This window comes from Eschrichtius robustus, chromosome 1 (genome assembly GCF_028021215.1).
Source record: "Eschrichtius robustus isolate mEscRob2 chromosome 1, mEscRob2.pri, whole genome shotgun sequence".
In the NCBI taxonomy this organism is placed as follows: domain Eukaryota; kingdom Metazoa; phylum Chordata; class Mammalia; order Artiodactyla; family Eschrichtiidae; genus Eschrichtius; species Eschrichtius robustus.
The window spans coordinates 148,979,811-149,000,239 of NC_090824.1; the positions used below are offsets into that span (position 1 = coordinate 148,979,811).

The 20,429-nt window shown below is 41.8% G+C and overlaps 1 protein-coding gene across 10 annotated transcripts in view; it reads right to left on the reverse strand.

Moving 5' to 3' along the window:
* Positions 1–20,429, reverse strand: part of LRRK1 (leucine rich repeat kinase 1) — a 118,043-nt gene that overhangs the window by 51,240 nt on the left and 46,374 nt on the right. For all 10 annotated transcript variants that reach the window (XR_011075513.1, XR_011075514.1, XM_068556672.1 and 7 more), the window contains 2 exons: positions 18,003–18,182; positions 17,436–17,584 (listed from right to left, as the gene is read on the reverse strand). Coding sequence is in view for 8 of the 10 variants with exons in the window: in XM_068556672.1 (XP_068412773.1) it covers positions 17,436–17,584; positions 18,003–18,182 (329 nt within the window). In the remaining 2 variants the exon portion in view is untranslated. The remainder of the gene's footprint in view (positions 1–17,435; positions 17,585–18,002; positions 18,183–20,429) is intronic.

Sequence of the window (20,429 nt, forward strand, 5' to 3'; positions counted from 1 at the left end):
AGGGCACACCTGAAGCCTTTCCTTTATCCACCATAAAGCTTCCCCACTCCTCTGACAAAATGCAAGTGACAGTGGCTGACTCACTTGCCACCAAAAGCTCTGAATAAATCTCCTTTGCTTTTCTCATTTGATTGGGTCAGAAAGGCCAGCAGTTTGCTGGCATATGGTGGTAAAAGAGATCTGGTTAAATGTGTATGAACAGGGCTTTTCTCTTTCTTCTTGATCATCAAAGAATTTGGGGCTCAATGAGGTTTCTGGGAAAGGAAATCGGCTTTTTGGCTTGTTTCTCTAAAGCAGCTGGAAATCCGTATCAGAAAATTAGAGAAACAAAAATTAGTTCTTCACTAATGGGGAAACGTAACAACTGGGAAAGACACCAGAAACATGGGGTAAGTTTGCTTTCAAAATTGGCAGCAGCAGACAGACTTCCTTATCTGGCCACAAGGTGGCGATATGTGCCTTATCTTTGTCGCCCCCTTAGCTAACTTGCCAGGATTGGAAAGGCTCCGTCTACTACACCCTCTCAAAGCTCTGGTCTTTGAACCAAGTAGATGAGAGGCTCTGTCTCTGTCTGCCTGTCTCTCTCTCCATTCACCTGGATGAAGAGAGACAGTCGATGGTATACTGGATTTTGGGTCAAGAGAATGGAGCTTTAGTCTCAGTTTTTTGTTCTGTTTTGTTTTTGGGGGTTTTTTTAGACTTGACGTGTAGGCCTGTTTTTGTTGTCATTATTGTTTTCCCCCATAATTTTCTATTTTGAAAAATTTCAGAACTGCAGAGAAGTTGAACTAGGACACATGATTACCCATTCATACACCCTGCACTGTAGACTCACCAATTGTTAATATGTTGCCACATCTGCCTTTTCTTCTTTTTCTCTACACACATATACAAGCACACACACTTTTCATTTATCTGCTGAGCCATTTGAAAGTAAATTATAGCTATCATGGCACTTTACACCAACATATATCTCTGAAGAACAAGAATATTTTCCTATGTGACAACCATATATTTATCATTTTCAAGAAATGAAATCAATACATTATCAAATCCACAATCCATGTTCAAATATTCCCAAATACCCCAGAAATGTCTTTTATAACTATTTTGTATCTTGATCCAGGATCCCATCAAGAATCACACATTGCATTTAGTTGACATGTCTCTATTTTCTTTAATCTAGAAGAATCCTCATGCCTTTTAATGTCTTTTCCAACTTTGGCATTGTAAGTTTTCAGGTCATTCTAGTTGTCTTCTAGAATATTCCATAATCTGAATTTACTGAGTTGTTTCCTAATGTTTAGATTCAAGTTAAGCATTTTTGGCAAAAATCTCAGACAATGTTGAGTCCTACCAATTGAACTCCACCAGAGGGCACCTGATGTCAGGTTATTTCACTAATGGTCTGATCCCTTGGTTAAGGTGGTATCTGTCAGATCCCTCCTTTGTAAAGTTCCATTTTACTCTTTGTGATTAATCAGCAATCTGCAGGGTGATATTCTGAGACTATCTGTGAATATTTTATGTTCCTACATCAGTTTACCCAGTGATTTCAGCATCCATTGTTGATCAGGGCCTGACTCACTTAGTACGTTTGTGGTTACAAGGTGGTAATTTTTCTAAAACTACCATTCTGTCTACATTTGTTACCTGTCATTCTTCTGTACAGAAGTATGTCCCTCCCCACCCGTTTAAATATTACTATGGACTCACAGATCCCTTTTAAATTCAAAGTATTATAATTGATTATTATCATTATTTCTTTCAATGGTCAGGTAGTCCCCAATTTGACCACTGGGAGTCCCATCAAGGGGACTTCTGTGTTCCTCTGACATATCCCTATCAGTTTTGGGTACTCACTTACTTCCTGATAAAATAAGATGTTCAAGTTTCCTCTGGTCCTTTCCAAGTACCAGCCCTGATTCCCTTTAACAGAAAATGGTATTTAGAAACCAAGATCTAGGTGTTGGGTATGCTCATTGCTATTGGGTTGTCACTGCTTCTTGGCCCATTGATCCAACACAACCCTATATTTAACATGAGTGCATTCTGATGCCTCCAACTTGAATCCAGTCACATCGGCTTCTTCCTAATCTTTACATAAAAATTCATAGTTGTGTCACCCTTCACCTTATTATTGTTGGTTTTAATCTGTTAAATGAGCAGCTTGGACCAGATGATATCTAGGTCACTTCTGGACCCAGGATTCTTTCTGGCTTATACTCTTGAGAAGGACAATGGCTTCCCACAGAGAGCCTTGGAGTAATCATGACAGCCAATCTAGGAGCCATGCCAGTCTTTGCAATGCCAAGTCAAAGAAGGCCCTCTAAGGGTCTGGCTGCCTCCCCTTCCTGGGTTCTCAAAGACACATCCAGGCCCCAGGTCCAGGGCCAGACAGCTGGACATAAATCCAAGGTGTCCAGATTGCAGTCTGACTTTCTCTACTTACCCTGTGTGGCCATTCTGGTCATTCAATATCAAATAGTTTGGACCTGAACTGAAATGGCAGTCAAATGCAAGATGAAAAGGAGGCTGGTTTTGGTTTTAAATAACAAACCTTAGGTGTCTATAAATAAAACTCTCTAAGGGCCATCAAAAATAAATAAAACAACAGGAAAGATTCAGGTTGTTATTGTGACATAAACCAGTTGCAGCACATCTTTGGAGGATCAGCTGAGATGTTCTGTCCTGACAATGGCAATCTTCCTCCTGCATTTCCTTCTTGCCCTCTGACCCTGGAGCTGCAGCCTAGAACTGCATAAGGAGCAGAGGCGCAGCCTCAGGGGACTGGAGCCCTGTGTTTGCTTAACTAACCCCATGTGGGGCCTTGGGCCAGTCGAGGTGGAGGTGGGTACTTTCACAGGCGCTATCAGGCTCAACTCCCCTTATACGAACCTGCCTGCGGATTCCGTGCTGCACTAAGTCAGCCCAAGGGCCATCTCTGTCTCCGCTGCCCCAGCAGGCAGTGTGGCCATCCAGAACCCGGACTGCATGCATCTCCAGTGCTGCACTTTGTCTGACTGCGTGTGAAGCTCAGCACCGTGCCTAGCATGCAGCAGGCACTCAATAAATGTTTGTGTGCTGAGAAGAATCAAGCCACGGGGACCAGCAATCCATCTATTAACACCTCTAACCAGAACGATCACCCTAAAATACCAAGGTCTACTCAAACCCCTCAGCCTTCCTGCGCCCCAGCCCGCCTGCAGCAGAACACCTGAACTCCCTCCCCAGACAGCCCCACACCTCCACAATCTGCCCCAATCACTTCCCAAATTTCTGTCTCACTGTCTCCTCCACGACCTCTGCCCACCCTCTGTGCTCCTGTTGGCAGATGGCTGGTGGGGTTAATAATTTGTTCTAGGTAGAAGAAACTGGGGAATGGGCTTACTCCTAGAGCAGAGGATTCAAGACCAAGGGGAAATTGCCAACTGAAGTACAGAAACTGCCTGTTCATAAATGAACCATAGGGCTCAGAAAGTGGACTGGAATTCATAGGAAGGCTGTGTGGGCCTGACAGTGAACTTACTGTCAGTACCTGACTGGCCAATGTGCCAAAGGGCTGCCAGGGTGCTCTGGGGCTGCAGGAGACACAAGGTTGGTGGGACTGGAGCTAAGAGAGTTTTGCAAGTTTTCACCAGAGAGCTGGTCTCCTTTTGATTGTGGGTGTCATGAAGTCACTCAAGGATCCCAGATTCTGCAGGTGGGCTGGCCTCCGCCTTTGCACCCTGTCCTGCCGCCACGACAAAGGGGAAAGGGTGCTCCCTGCTTTGCTTTCTCTCCCCTGGAGTTCACAGCCCTCCGCCCTCCTATCTAAATCCTACTAATCCTGAAAGCCCTGGGGCAAGGACCACCTTCTTCACCCCCAGTAAGTGTCTGCGTTACAGCCCCCAATTAGGTAACAAGGATGCCATCTTGCTTCACAGTCAGCAGCGTTTACTTGAGCACTGCCAAGTGCAGGCCAGCCTGTCAGGCACTGGGGTTGAAGATATGGATGCTGCAGGTGGAACCGGCTCAGGGAGTTTATGTCTCGAAGGGAAGAGCTGTGTGTGTATTGAACGTGCATCTAGTCACCTTTCAAGGACTAAGAGTATGTGATATTGACCAGAAAGCCAGGAAAGAACACCTGCAGGGAAGCCTCCTGTGCTTCTTTGGGAGGTACTATTTATCGGAAGTAAATCATCAATAACAAGAGAGTGGCTGTGTGTGGCACTGAATTCTCTAGACATGAGGAAGAGGAGGAAGCAGATGTTGCCAGTTCCTAAAACTGAGCTCTTTCTAGGTCTTACACCCACCAGAGTTTCTGCAGGGTTGAAATTTGTGAAACTCAAGCCCAGGGAGAGGTAGTAAAAAGCAAGAAGTCAGAAAACATGATGACACACTCAGAATTCAGACATGCTTGTGAAAAGACTTCTGGGCTGGATGGTGGTTGGAAAAACATGTAGGATTTGTACCTGGTCTTGGGTTAGTCTGAAAACTTTCACTTATACAAGTTACTTTCCTTTTGGTGCACGAACATTATAGGGTGCACAAGTTTTTCCAAAGTGGCAGAGGGGAAGAAGGAAGGAGAAAGGATGCACAGTACACCTGACATGGAAATGTAGCTGGGCAAGCCCTCATTACTTATTTATGTTTAGTCCGGGCAGGATCACAATAAACCAGGTTCTGAAGGGGAGAAGCCAGCAATTGTATAATTAAATCCATGCACGCTGAACTGCAAAATCAAAGACAGCTGGCTGTGGAGATCCCCAAAATTCAACAATGCCATGGTTAAGGCACATCTCTCCGGAGGAAACAGAGAATATGCTCATGTTGGTCCTTAAGCATGAGCCCTTTCAATTTTGGGCCAAACAGAAGGAAGTACTGCTCTCCCAGAAGACACTGTACGATGACTTAAGAAACTTGCTTTCCAAGGCAGTGGTGGTGACCAGGACCAGTTCAAGAAGGACTAGTGCACTTGGCTCATTACAGAAAGTGATGTTTGGGTTTACCTCTGCATAAGAAGGTCTCCTTGTCCTGCGATGGAAGCTGTGGTCCAGGAGGGCAATTACCTGCCTTTATATAATGCTGCCTGAAGCTTCCATACAAAAATATCACGGTGAATGAGCCAGTGGACTACAATGACATCTCTCATGCTTTTATGTCAGTGCAACCCTTATGGTTGAAGAATATAATTGTTCATGAAGGGCTGAAATTGACAATGTTTTTAGGCTGGCTTTAACCTTGAGAGCTGTGGGGCTGGCAACTGGCCCCTGAGCAGACACAGAGAAGGGTTCTCTGCCCCAATGCTGGTGGGGGGGATGCCTCTGCAATTTTGAGAACTCACAAGAGCAAGTTCCAACACTCCCTCCTTACTAGGTCTCTACTGAGCCCACAAAGCAGAATCTGCATCTCTTCTCCCTGTGTTCCCATCTCACTGTCCCTTGAGGGGACAGACGAGAGCTCAATGACAGTACAGCATGACACAAAAAAGGCAGTCAGTAGAATTAGTCTTTCCAGTCAAGACACACATGTTAAAATGGCGGAGAAATACATAGAATGTTCTAAAATGTATTCATGAACCCTTGGCCTACATAAAACCCAAAACTTTCTTTTTGTGGGTAAGCAGATTCCTGGGTGGTGGTTCCTTGTTGAACCAGCCAGGAAGACAAGAGCCACCTTCTGACATGTGAAGGAACAGTCAGGGCACCAGACAGCCGGAGGAGTGCAAAACCAACAGGTCTAATCTGAAAGGAACAGACTCACTAAAAGGTCTGAAGAACAAGCCAAAAGAAACTCTAAAAATGAAGGTGCTCAGAGCAGCAGAGCCAGTCGCAGAATCTGAAGACATATCCCAGGCCACCTGAGTGATGTCAGTGACTGTGCAGAAGGGGATCTGTGCATGAATGCCAACAAGTTGGGGTAAATTTCAAGCCTGCAAGTGTCTTTCGGGAGCCCAGACTGTCAGAGGAGGCTCTAAGTGAGGTGGAGTCAGCTGGACAGGGGATCAGCACGCTGGAGACAGCAACTCTGGCCCAGTCTCCCTGTGCAGGTGAGGGCCATGGCAAACGAGGACTATGCCCCACATCCTCGGCCCCGGAGAACCCCCCATGCAAGGCTTCCAAACGCCTACTGCTCAAGGACCTGCACCCTGGCAGGGACAGGCTCTCAGGAGGGAGGGGGCATTGAAAGTGAAAGGATGAGAAGGAGCCTGGACCTTGACTGGCCATCTACCTGTGCACGTGAGGTGGCCACGGCGGGCGAACCAGGCCAAGGGCAATGGAGCGACAGCCACAAGGATGGTGTCATGGGCTGAACTGTGTCCCTGAAAAAGATATGTTGAATCCCTAGTACCTGAGAAAAAGCTTATTTGAGCTTATTTGGAAATAGGGTCTTTATAGAGGTAATCAAGTTAAAATGAGGTCATTAGGGTGGGCCCTCAACCAGTATGACTGGTGTCCTTATGGAAAGGGGAGATTAGACACAGAGGCAGACGTGTGCAGAGGGAAGATGATGAGAAGACACGGGGAGGATGGCATGTGGCTGGAGTGATGGGTCTACAAGCCAAGGAACACTGAGGACTGCCAGCAACCACCAGACACTAGGAAGCGGCAGGGAGGGGTCCTCCACTGGAGCTGTGACAGGGAGCACGGCCCTGCCAACACCCTGATGTCAGACTCCAGCCTCCAGAACTCGAGACAATACATTCCGGTTATTTTAAGCCAACCAGTGTTTGGTACTTTGTTACGGTGGCACTGATACAGATGGTAACAAGTCAAATGACAATTGGAGAAGTCAAGGCCTGAGAATCCGGAACTTTCCATCAACAGAAGCCCACAGATTAAGAAAGGAAATGAAAGAAGCAGAGAGTCTTGAAAGCTAGAAGGATGTCTCTTAAGATAAGCAGATTAGAAACATAATAAAAAGGTGGGAAAAGGACAGTAAAACCAGCCATTAACTTAGGGAAAAGCCTGGGAGGACTCTATGGTGTAAAAGGAGAATTTCGAAAATGACCTGAGAATACTAAAGGGAGTAAGAGAAGGGAGAGGAAAAGAGAAAAGGGGAGGACAGCCTTCCTTCTAAACTCAGAAGGAAGATAAATTAAATGACTCACTTAAATGACTTAAATTAAATTAAACGACTTAGTGAGAGGAAAAAAATGAAATCAGTTCTGACAAAAGCCTGCCTGCTAAAAATATTATAAATGTCAGAATTAGTAGTGGTTAGCTACCAATATAATTTCAAACAAACAAACAAAAAGGGAAACATAACCAAGGAAGCCAGATCAATGAGAAATGTAAGTACAAAAATAACTTACAAGCAAACCTACAATGGCATTTTAAATAGTCAACACGGAACAGTCTGTTGCCTCCAAGGGCACACTCAAACCTGAACCCTGTAGGGGAACCTTCTGGAAGTTGAGCTGTGATCACATGATAATACCTTCCTGGTGACTCTTTGCAATGCATGCACAGAACTTTTTCAAATGACCCTCACAGTAACCCTGTAAGCACAATTTGCACATAAAGAGCCTCAGTGAGTTGACCTGTTTGAAGGTAACAGAACCAGGATCACGATTCAGGTGCCTAATGTTCTGTCTGGTCCCTTCCTACCAGGCACCATGTTCATTCACATGGCCATGGAATAGCTGACACGATTTCAAAGGCATTAGGAGAGATAACCAAGGTGACTCAATAATGATAAAGACACTTAACCACAACCCCCAAAATACAACTATGGTAAATCTTTGTGTTCCAACCCAGGACAAATTTGTAAAAAACAAACCCATGAAAATTCAAGAAAAATATTAGCAGGATATGATAGGTCAAATATGCAAAAAATGAATGGAGGACACTACAATAAGAATGGGAGATGACCAAATACTAGGGGACAGGAGAACGAATTCTGTTTTCAAATCAGTACGAACTTGCACATAAATTGATTACATTCTGTGTAAGAAGCAAAATTAAAAGGAAAAAAAGGGGGGAAAAGGGCAAGCCTCCTACATATCTTATGCCTGGACAAAGGCAAAGTAAAGGTAGAGACCAATGATGAAAGCAGAATTAAAAGGTGTCCAATTATTTGGCCATTAAAAATGCCCTTTCAAATAATGCTTGGGTAGGAGAGAGAACCAATTCACAACAGTAGAATATATTTTTAGAACAACAAAAACATCACAAGTAATGGGGAAAAAAAACGAACAACTCTGATCACAGTTCGAAAAGGAAAAAGTGAAGCATGATAAACTAGCTCTGCCCTGCTTAGAATGGAAAGCTAAAAGAAAGCAGGGAAATGAAAACAAAATTAGACTAAAAATAGAAAAACCAAAATGAAGTAAAAACAAGGAAGTTGGTAAATAAAACCAATTCTAGAGTTGTTGGAAAATAATAAAATTGATAATCAATTGACTAAAAATAAAAGTACCTTAATAATCTAAGAATGAAAATGACAATCTAACAACTGCTGAAAAACAATGTTTAAGTTGTGGGAGATGTCCTCAGCCAGAGCTAACAAACCAAATAATGATGTTGAAATGCAAAATTTAATTCCAAAATAAAAAATTCTCAAAGTGACACAATAAAAGAAAAAACAAAATAATGTATATGAGACAAACAAATAAGGAAACTAAAGAATCACTCTCCAAAGGCCCCTAATTCAATGTAATTCTTTTTCAATCCAATCTTCAAAGAACAAATAGCCTCTGTGTTACATACATGGTTCCTTAACAGAAGACTCACTTTATTTTATGAGTAAAACCAATTACTTTGCAAGAGCCATTAAAATTCTAGCCAACTGCATGTACACACATGGACGCAAAAACTGTAACAAAATCTTCCCTAATGGAAATCAACAAGTGAACTCAAAGGTTTCAGTTCTGCAACCAAGGAGGATCTATACCAAGAAAATAGCACTGTTGGTGGTAACTTATGGAAAACCATCAGCACATTTTGTTAAAGAAAAGTGGCCCTCTTTTAATCATCTGAACGCCAAAACATAGTTAATAAAATTTATCACTTTTTCTTTGCTAAAATTCTTAAAAATAGATAAAAAAGGTTTGTTTTAAATCAACATTGTGCTTTTTTCCCTGTAGTATTTCAGTCATTCCTTTGAAAAATAGGAAACTTACCAAAAAAAATCTCCCTTCCAACTCAAGAATTTTGCCAATAGCAATATGCAAGAGAGAGAAAAAAACAAGAAATAAAAATACTATCTCTGCAGTTACTAAGCTATTCAACTTACTGTTGAGAGAACCCTGTTTCCTCAACTTTTAAAAATTATTTATTTATTTATTTATTTATTTATTTATTTATTTCAACTTTTAAATAAAGACAAAAATTTCTACCTCACAGACTTGTATAGAAGATTAAAGTAGAATATTTGGCAAAGTACTTTGTTAGTCATGAAGTCCTATGTAAATGGAAGTTTACTACATATATAAAATTTTATCCATCCATCTATTCACCTATTCATCCATGCATCCATCCATGCATCCATCCATCCGTCCACCCACCCACCCATTTTCCATCCATCCATCCATCTATCCATCCAAGCAACCAACTCCTCATCCTGTTCCAGGCCCCACACTGAGGGGCAAACATAGGGTGAGCAAAGCTGGACAAATCCCTGCTTTCACGAAGCTTCCAGTCAAATGGGGGAATTGACATTAAACAAGAAAGTCACCAGAACAGACAACCCCAAACTTTGTTAAGTGCTCTGAATAAAATGGCAGGAAGCTCTAAGAGATGGAAGGGGGGATGTGACCCGGCCTGTGGGCTGGGGCAGGATTTCCTGAGGACGTGGTGTACGGCTGAGGTGTGGAGGTAGTGCTGGTGTCCAGGAGCAGCGCTGTGCTGAGCGTGAGGAGACAGGCACGCTTGTCCCTGTTGTGTGGTGTCCACCCTGCGGGTAATCATGGCCAGTAGAGTTCCCCCTGCTGCTGGACATTTGGGTTTTGTTCTCCTAGTTTCTCTTATAGATAGCAGTGCTTTGAGCAGTACAGTTGTGGCAATTACGTTTTTTTTCTTTTGAGTTACATCCTAGAGGTATCTTTCAGAAAGGAAATACCAAATTCAGAGCTGTTCTCTGGGAGAAAAGAGTTTTATAGCTTTTGTCACATGATGCCAATTACTTTCCACACATACGGAACCAATTTATAGTGCCAGCAGCAAGGCTTTGGTGTCCCTTTCTCTTTGACGCTGCCAAGTGCCTTACTCAGCATTTATATTTATTTTTGCGAGTTTAATACGTATGTGATGGCACTTTCAAGTCATTTTAATTTGAATTTCTGTAATTGCCAATAAGATTGTATATGTTTCCATGCCATGATTTACTATCTGTGTTTTCTCATGTGTAAATTAACTGTTCGTATCTCTTAACTTCTTACCCAAGGGCATTTGTGAGCAATGTGACAGCAAGGGCCGTGGCTCTGGCTTGGGCACTGCTGAGTCCCAAGCAACTAGTAGGTGATATATAAACACTGACTGAATTAAACTCAATTATCAACTGACATATAATTGCGTCAATGGTGTTTTCTGGATTTCAGTTTCTGTCAATTCTTTATTCTCAAGTATCTGCTAATGTTTTCCTTTTTAAAATTTCTTTAAAAATTATATTTTACTATATTAGTATACTATAGTAAAATTATATTTTACTATAAATAACTTTAATATATATATATTGTTTATCTTATTTGTGACTATACATCTTTATACATCTTTATATATCTTTAAAATTTTGAAATGGAATCATTTTCTTCTATAACTGGAATAAATTTGCTTTTTGAAAGTACATTCTGATGAATTTCCAGTGCTTAACTCTTACCTGTCTGGAATTTATTTACATCATTATGAATGTACTTGTCTATGCTGATATCCAATAGTTCCAATGACATTTGATAATGTTTTCTTATTCTTTCCTTATTGTGTTTTCTAGTTTGTCACATAAGTTCAAATAATAGTTTTAGTATTTCTGCATCTCTATGAATCATTTTCTCATTGTAAACTAAATGTAAGTGGTTTGCATAACTGCTGCTTTGTATTATGTTTGATGATCTAGTGGGACAGGCCACCAGGAACACCTACCTGAACGGTTACACAGTGCACCTGCTCAGCTGTTCTACCCTGTGACCCTCGCTATCTGTTCTCAAGTTCTAGGAAGCACTCACCATGTGGACAACGTCACAGTGGCGAGTCTATTCCATAGAGAAAGCATATGAATGGGGCATGAGAGTGGGAAAAGATTTGGTATTTGGAAACTAGAGAAAACAGTAGGATAATTGGCTAAATTTCAGGGCACAGGAAAAGTGGAGCTGATGGAAGAGGCCCATGATAATTCTGAGTTTGATCTCATAACTCTCAGAAGGCAGGTGAAGGCTCTTCCTTTCACACAAGCCAGTGGTGAAAAGGCCAAACCACAGGCAGTCAGGCTGCTCCCAGTGCTGCCTCTCACCTGCTGGGGCCCTACTGCCCCAGAGACTTACATCTGCTCTGTGAGACAGTACCACCTGCTGTGAGGAGGACGAGAGTAGCTGAGAAGGTGCAAGGTGTAGATGTAGAAATGCTCTGGAAAGTGTAAAATTCTTGAATAAGACTCTTGTACCAAACACTAGGCCTAACCTTGGGCAAGGATGTTCCCCAGAAGGCTTAGTGCTCACAATGTCAATAGCCCTTGGTCAGCTGCTCATGAAGGCCCCAGCAAAGGCTGAGCAACCACACTTGCTGCAGCCTGCCCTTTCTGAGTATCCCATATATGCAAAACCTCAGACCCACCAGATCACTCTGATGGAGAAGGGCTGCTTCAGCTCCCAAAATGTGCAGCTAGGATGTTTGTGCTTGGGCACAGATACAGGCATCTGAATGGCCAGTCACTAGGAATGTTTAAGGTACATCATAAGCCAGAGCTGATCCAAAAATGACAATAGTAGTAGTAGTAGTAGTAATAAGTGATCCTCTCTAGGTTTGCTGCCAGATTTGAAATCATTAGGGACTTGTAAAGAAAATTAATAATTCCCCAACTGTGTAGTTTCAGAATCAATTCCAGCTCTTGTGCACTTACTCCTATACTCAGAACAGCCCAGCGTGCCCTCTGGCCCAGCCCTCTAACTGCTGAATGGGACAAACACCGTGGTTAGTTCAGGCCCCGCTTAGGCCTCTCCTGGCATTTCTGTTTTCCTGCTCCTTCCCGGGTGTGCCAGCATGAAAGTGTTGTTTCTCATGGCAACAAAGCAAACATTGACAGGACAGTCACCAGGAACACAGGCCGACTCATTAAACATTCAGGCAAAGGTTTGGCGGTTTTCCAGAAGGGCACCCATGAGCCAGAGCCAGGAATGGCTTTGGCCAGGTCTGACTTGGCTTCGCTTTTGCTCTTTTAAAAGTGTCCAGACCATGTGGTGTGCGCTCTCAGACTTTCCTTTCCAAACACCATCAAAACCTAACTGAGCAGCCCGCCCGCTGCCAGTGGAAAATCAACGTGGGCTTCTCAGCCATTCCCCGTTTGCCAGCAGAGGCAGGTTCTGGCAGCCTGAGAACTAGGCTGTGCCTGACACAGAGGCGTGGTGAACCTCGACTGGCTGTGGCTTCCACAGAGGCAGCAATTACATTAAAAAATATCAACTAGCTAGTGGGGGAGGCAGAACACAAATACAGAAAAAAACAAGATGACTGCTTCAGCAAGGTCACTGCCACGAATGCCAGTAGGCAAGGGAGTTTTCAGGCTGTGTACACATGGCAGCAAAGCACCTTTTCAGTGCCTGCCCTTGTCTAATATTCTGAACAAAAAATGCCAGTTTAACTCCACTGCACACCTGGGAAGGTCGAAGCACTTACCTCTGGTTTCTGAGTCATCGTTCCTGACACTGGACCCCTCCGCGCTAACCCCCTCTCTTCTGCTGGCAGCACAGAAGGAAAGTGTTGTCACAGGTTAGAGATCATGGCAGCCAGACACACTGGCTGCACACACTGCACACACTGGCTGCACACACTGCAAGGCCCTTGAGTTTGAAATTCACTTGAATAAAAAAAAAAAAACCACCTGCTTTGGGGAAGCCCAAGGAGTCTTTATGACTCAGGCTGCACTGTAATTTCATTTTCTCTTCCGATTCTACCCAAAAGGGCAAAGGAGAAGAAAAGCAACATTGTCTTTTCTTTGTCTTCTCCTTTGCAGAATGCAATAATCACTTCCATGCTCTATCCCTATCTTGGCAAATTAGCAGGAGTTACCTGTAGAAAAGATCACAGATACAGATGTCAACCATTTCTGCTTTTAACCTTAAGCCAAGAAAATGCAAGTCACTGGGTACACATTAGAATCATCTGGGGAGTTTTTAAAACTACTGATTTGGGTCCCATCCCAGAGATTCAGATTTATTTAGTGTATGGTATGGCCTGTGCATCAGGATTTTTAAAAAGCCCCCAGGAATTCCAATTACAGAAAAGTGTGAGAACAACTGATCTACATGAAAGACCTGGGAGGTGCAGTTCAGGAATCATGAAATGAGAAAATCCCCAAGTTAAGAAGGCTCAGGTTCTGGTCTGAGTATCACTGTTTAATATTTTCTGTTCTTGGACAAGTAACAGAATATCTCTAAACCTCAATACTTTCATCTGGTAAACAGATTATATTTCTTGCAATTCTTACTAAAGTGTTGTATGGATCACATATGAAAAGAAAGTGCTGGGAAAAACACTGAACACTACACACATGTAAGGGTTAGATGATCACTATTTATTTCCTTTTGCAACATGAAGCTGATGTTTAATGTTTACTGAGCTCTTATTATGTGCCAGGCCCTGTGCTAAGTGCACACCTGGCCTCCAAGGTAGATACAATGATTAACTCTGTTTATAACTGAGACAAGCCAAGGCACAGAGAGCTAACAAGTTATGGAAAATAGAATATCAGTGTTCTCTAGAAACTAGGAAACCAGCAATGATAAGAAAAAAGTAAAAAGGAAATAGCAATACGTATAATCAAAAAGATGGGAGGAATAAACCAATATGACAGGTCCCACACAAATGTGAATTGGGTGGGTTCCTCTTTCAAAAGACACAGTCTCGGATGGGATTAAAAACTCAATACTGTTTACAAAAAATACACCTAAGACAAAATAAAAACTGAAAATAAAGGCTGGGGAAACTTAAACAAGGTTGATGCAAAGAAAAAAGAGCAGTGTGGCCATGTGAAGAGCAGACAAACCCAATTTTAAGGATAGAAGCATCGACAGGATTAAGGCAGATATTTGATATAATGAAATACGTTAAAATGGGTCATAAAGCCATAAACCAGGTGTATGAAGCAAAAACTTCTAGAATTATATGAAGAACTAGATAAAAATCAGTAGATGAGGAAACCAAGCCCCAGAGATGTAAGTAACCAGATGGAGGTCCTAGAGTAGTGAGGCCTGGACCCCGGATTAGAGCCAGGAAGCCTCCTGCCAGAGCCTCACCTTGACCACAACACCATCAACCAAACACTCAGAGAAGATGTCAAGAAGGTTTCAGTACAGATAAAAGCCAAAATGAATGAAGGAACAAACAAAATAAATCATAAAAAAATAAAGAAAATCTAGGTCCTTGGTAGGACCACTAGAATATATAAATCCCTGGCTGGTCTGATTAAATTCAAAAGAGAAAAAGTATAACTGTTCAACATCATAAATCAACAGCATAAATGGGAGTATAACTACAAATACAGAAGAAAAGAATTACCAAAAAAGGTAAATGTAACACACTATGATGGCAAATTAAAAAATCTAAAGGAAATGGATGATTTTCTACCAAAATATAACCTCCTGAACTGCACATAAGCAAAAGCAGACAACCTGAACTGATCAATGACTTCAAAAGAAGTCCCAAAACAAAGACCTGCTTTATCTAATCAATCTTTAACAATAAATAATTCCTATGAAACTTCTCCAGATTGTAATAAAATGGGAAGTTCCCTAAGTCATTCTGTAAAGCTAACATAGTCTTATACCAAAATCTCATAAAGATAATAAAAATAGAAAATTATAGATCAATTCACCTATAAATATAGATGCAAAAACTGTAAATAAAATATCAATAGGTCAAATCCAGCTGTAAAAACACCAATTAGCATTATTACAAGATTTCAATATTGGGTCAATATCTATCATCATCATTCATTACATAAACAAATTAAAGTAGAAAAGCTATGTGAATATATCCATAGCTGCTAAAAAGAGATCCAACAAAATTCAGCAACCTTTCCTAATAAAAATCCTAAGCAAAAAGGAACACATGGAAACTACCTAAATATAACAAGTCTATTTACCAAAAATCTACAGCAAATGACCATAAACTGCTGATGCCAAGACCTTTAAAAACAGGAACAAGAGAGATACATCTGCTCTTTTCAGATGATTCAACTTTTGACATTTCTGCTGATAATCAGTAAGCCATGAAATAAAGTAAGTTAAGTAAATATTAGAAAAGACTGTCTTGCTTTAAACCTGCTTTAAATTTGCAGATGACTTGATAATATACCTAAAAGTTTCAAGGAACTCCTCTAAAAACTGAATTAGTAAGACAAGTTGGTAAGGGGACTGGGTAAAACAAATAAATAAACAGAAGAGCTTTCCTTCGTACCAGCAACATTAGGCTGGAAATGGGTAAGAATTATATATATTCCATTCAAACAGTGGCGAAAACAATAATAAATAAACAAAATAGGTTCAGGAAATCTTTATGAGGAAAACTATAAAATCCCATCAAAGAACATAAACGCAGCACAAATTGCCATGGGAGTCACCATGGGAAATGCACAAAATGGAAAAACGAATGCCTGATAACAGTCAAGATATTTTTGAAAAAAGCAAATAAGGAGTAGAAAACTTGCATTAACAGGTTGTAAGGTTTAAATGAAATGCCTATAATCAAAACAGTATAGCATTTGAACAGAAACAGATTAATAGGCCAGTGGACCAGTGCAGAGAATCCCAAAATGTATACAGGTATATATTGGGGGAAATGGCATTAGTGACATTTCAATTCAGAGGGAAAATCAAAGTTTATTTTAAAAATTGTGCTGGAATAACTGATCATCCACCTAGAAGAGAGGAATGCTAGATTCCCTCCCTCAAACCACATATACAAATAAATACAAGAAAAATTAAAGCTTAAAATATAAAAAATAAATAAGTAAAAATAGTATAAAAGACTCTAGGAGAATATTTATATTAAATCGAGGGGGAAATGACTTTCTTATATAAACCAAATGCCATAAAGGAAAAAACAAACATATTCGATTATATATTCTTATATCTTTGTTATCTCAAAAGATAACAGAAGACAAATAATGGATTGCGAAAAACATTGGCAACATGTATGATAAACAAAGGCTTAAAATCTCTAACATACAAAAAGACTCTCCAAAACGAGAAGGAAAAGGTGAGTAATCCTTGAGAAAAATAATCAACAAACTGTAACAGGCAACTCACATAAAGGGAAATGCAAATAATTGATGATGATATGAAAAGATGTTCAATATTATTAAGAATAGAAATGTGGACATTAAAACATGGAGATTCCATTTTTACCCATCAGAGTGATGAAAATTAAAAGGCTCCTGGACATCTAGTGCTGGCCAAAGTATGGGGATAGATACCCCCATGTAAAGCTGGTGAAAGTGTGAAACCAGAAATAATCTAAATGTCCACCAACAGGAAAAGGGCTGAGTCAACTAAGCTACATTCACTCTAGACTTAAGGCACGTATTTAAAAGAATGAGATGTAGCCACATTGACTGATCTAGGGGGAGTCAGTGATAGAGTGCTAAATTTAAAAAGTCAAGTTGAAGATAATGTAAACAACGCAATATTATTTTTGTTATTAAAATGGTAAACTAACTAGAACTAATTCCTGTATGTGTTTTTTTCCCAGTTTTATTGAGCAATAATTGACATACGACATTGTATAAGCTAAGATGTATGATCTGTTGATTTGATACATTTATATACTGCAGAATGATTACCGCTTGTAGCCTTAGCTAACACCTGTACTATGTCACCTAATTACTATTTCATTTTTGTGGTGAGAACATTTAAGCTTTATTCTCTTGGAAACTTTCACGTATATAATACAGTGCTATTAGCTGTAATCACAGTGCTGCACATTAGATCTCTGGAACTTATAGCTGAAGTGACCAACACTTTGGCTATATGACCAACATCTCCCCATTTGCCCCACCCCCCAGGCGCTGGCAAACCATCTACTCTGTTTCTATGGTTTGCCTGTTTTAGATTCCACATGTAAGTGAAAACATACAGTATTTGTCTTTCTCTGTCTGACTTCTTTCACTCAGCATAATGTCCTCAAAGTCCATCCATGTTGTTGCAAATGGAAGGATGCACTTCTTTCTCGTGGCTGAAAAATATTCCACTGTATATATACACCACCTCTTCTTTATCCATTCATCCACAGACAGTGACTACTCACTATTTTTCCCGGACAACTGCTGGGCAAGGCACTTGCTTCGACGAAATACTTCCTGAGGAGATATTTGCTGGGGTCAGGACTGTCCAGTAAGATGTAGGAACAGAAAAAGGCCCCATGCCGAAGCAGGAATATGGCAATGTCTTCATTCCCTAAAGGACAGAAAGTGGAGAGCTAAGGGCATTTGGATGCAGGGTGTGTCACAGTTGTCCAAAAGGGCAGACACTCACATGTGAAATAAAAATGAAAAGGGCACTGGTGCTGTTGAACTTCTCTATTACCTCCCTTGACGCCGGAAGGTTCCTGTTAGTGACAGAACTTTTGTGGGGCTTTGCCCTTTGAAGTGCCTCCTAAGATGGTCCCATTTGCCATGGTTGGTCCCTGTCACTGAAATCCCCTTGCAGGAGTGAGTAGGGGGAAGGAGGAAAGAGGCAGACCTTTTGAAGAAGCAAAGAATGGAGTTGCGAAAACCTCCACAAAGGCCATTGGAGAGCAGAAGTTGAGTGTGAAGGATGGGCCCACATCTCGACAGGGTGATGGTTTTCATGGGCGGACTGACTGGGGACCCACCTGACTTGATGGCCGCGTAGAGTGGCAGGCGCACGATGACAGGGAACTCATTCTTCCTGACTGCATAACTCTCTGGGTCGGCCCCGTGCGTCAGGACCAAGAGCTTCACCACCGCCAGGTGCCCCCGCTGGCAGGCCAAGGCCAGCATCCAGTTCAGTAATCGCTGGGGGCTGCAGGGACCTGGCGGGGATGACAGGACAAAGGGAGAGGGTGGCTAAAGGGACTGGTTGTTCCTGCTCTGAAATCCCCTTCGATCACGGCCCTATTTCCAGCTGAAATTCGCTTCCGTCCAGTTGACAGTGTCTATGGAATAGTCCCTCTGAATTGCATATGACATTTCCCCACATCATTATAACCCACCTGCTCATCGAATAACACCAACTGAGGAAGAGCAGCATTCAAAACAGTGTGATCTTAACAATGGAAATAAGACTAGAAAGAACTACCTTCAGTGCTGCAGAATTATCTCTGGGTAGTGGGATTGTGAGCATCCCCTTACTATCTTCCTCATCCCCAGCCCTGACCTCATCCCTAGAGCAGCATCACACCTAGGGATATGGGTTTTGGAGATAGGCAGTTGAGGATTAAAATTTTTCAGCTTCCCCGGTGGCACAGTGGATACGATTCTGCACTCCCAATGCAGAGGGCCTGGGTTCGATCTCTGGTCAGGGAACTAGATCCCACATGTGTGCTGCAGCTAAGAGTTTGCATGCTACACCTAAGGAGCCCGCTTGCCACAACTAAGACCTGGTGCCACCAAATAAATAAATATTTTAAAAAAACATAGTGAATTTATCTGACCTCAAAAATAAAGATTTAAAAAAAAATATTTCAGCTGTGTCATCTTGGGCAAATTTCTTATTCTCTTTGTGACTCAGTTTACCCATCAGTAAAGTGGGAATAATAACAACCCACCTCCCAAGTTTAATGTGAGGATTACATGACATAGTGTATGTCAAGTGCCTGACTCAATAAATTGTCATAACCTCTGTCAAGTGCCTGACATAACTCATTATGATATGTCATTATGTTCTTAGAGGAATAACACTTTTCTGCATTTCCAAATTATCTGTAATATACATATATTACTTTCATAAGTTAAAAAAATACTTTGATGAAAAAAATAGATCAGCCTAAAACTTAGAGAATTACTCCCTGAAAGAACTGCCTACTTAATTCCAGGATAAAATAACACAACACACTGAATGAACAGAGAGAGCGTGGGCTGAAATGTTACAATATCTTCAAGTTCAAAGTAGTGCAATGTCTTTTGGATCTAGCTGCCATGGAAAAACGATCTCATCCTCCACATGGACACCTCCCAATTGCATCATAACACTGTCTCACTTCCAGAGGCGGAAAGTCCTCAGGAATCAAAGTGCTCTGAAGCCTGGAGAGAGTGACCCTCCCTCTGTGATAGGAAACTGACCAGGAAATAGGGGTGAGGCAGAGAAGGCAAGAATTAAAACCCAACACATAAGGTACCCGGCATCATGCCTGGGCTGCAGCAGGTGCTAAATAAATGTCCCTTCTTTGCCCTCAACTGATAACTAAAATGAACAATTCAAAGGAGGAGGTATATGAACAGAAAACAAATTATCCCTCTCCATTACTACCAGATATCTAGCTATGAGAAGTGCAGTCGTCATGCTGCTAACTTCTGTTGAGGATGTAAGTGTGTCAGTCTTAGGAGGCAGGCCCTGTATTTCACAGTCATAATTTTAATATGAGGAAACCGAAGCTCAGGGAGACTTGGGAACTTGCTGAGGGTCCCACAGTTGGTAAATGGCAAAGTCAAGCCTTAAGTTCTGCTTTATCTAAAACCAAAGGGTGCTCTCTTAACCATACAAACCCCTGCATGTATTCTATGAGGCCCAAATCCAGCAACACTCATAGAGCCCATCTTTCCACCTCCTCCTTCTCTTCAGCCCTGCTCAGCTACAAGACCAGGAATTACATAATGATGTCCTTCAAATGATGTTCATAATTACACAACGATGTACCCACACCCCATGGACCTCTCCTCCCTCCTCTTCTTGAACCCTGCCTTCATTCTCTAGCTGCCTCTTGTCTTACCTTACTCCCGACAGTGGCTGCCTTCCCTACAGGCTGGGAATTCCCAGAGAACACAAACTGTTTTGCCCACCTCTGCACTCCCCACAGGGCCCAGCACAATGCTCTGGACTCCTTCAGTCCTCAGCAGCTCTGTCCTAAGTTGAGTTAAAGACAGGACACCCCTGGGAGCAGCTGAGAACATGCTCAGGTCCACCCAAGCTCCCTGCTCTGCAAAAGCAGGCAAACCAGGCTCTTCCCTTGCTAATCTGCCAAGTAAACTCCTACTTAGCCTGCAAAGCCTGGCTCAGATGTCAGCTCCCTCTGAAGACTCCAGCCTGCACCCAGACAAGACCATTCCCTGATGTGTGCTTG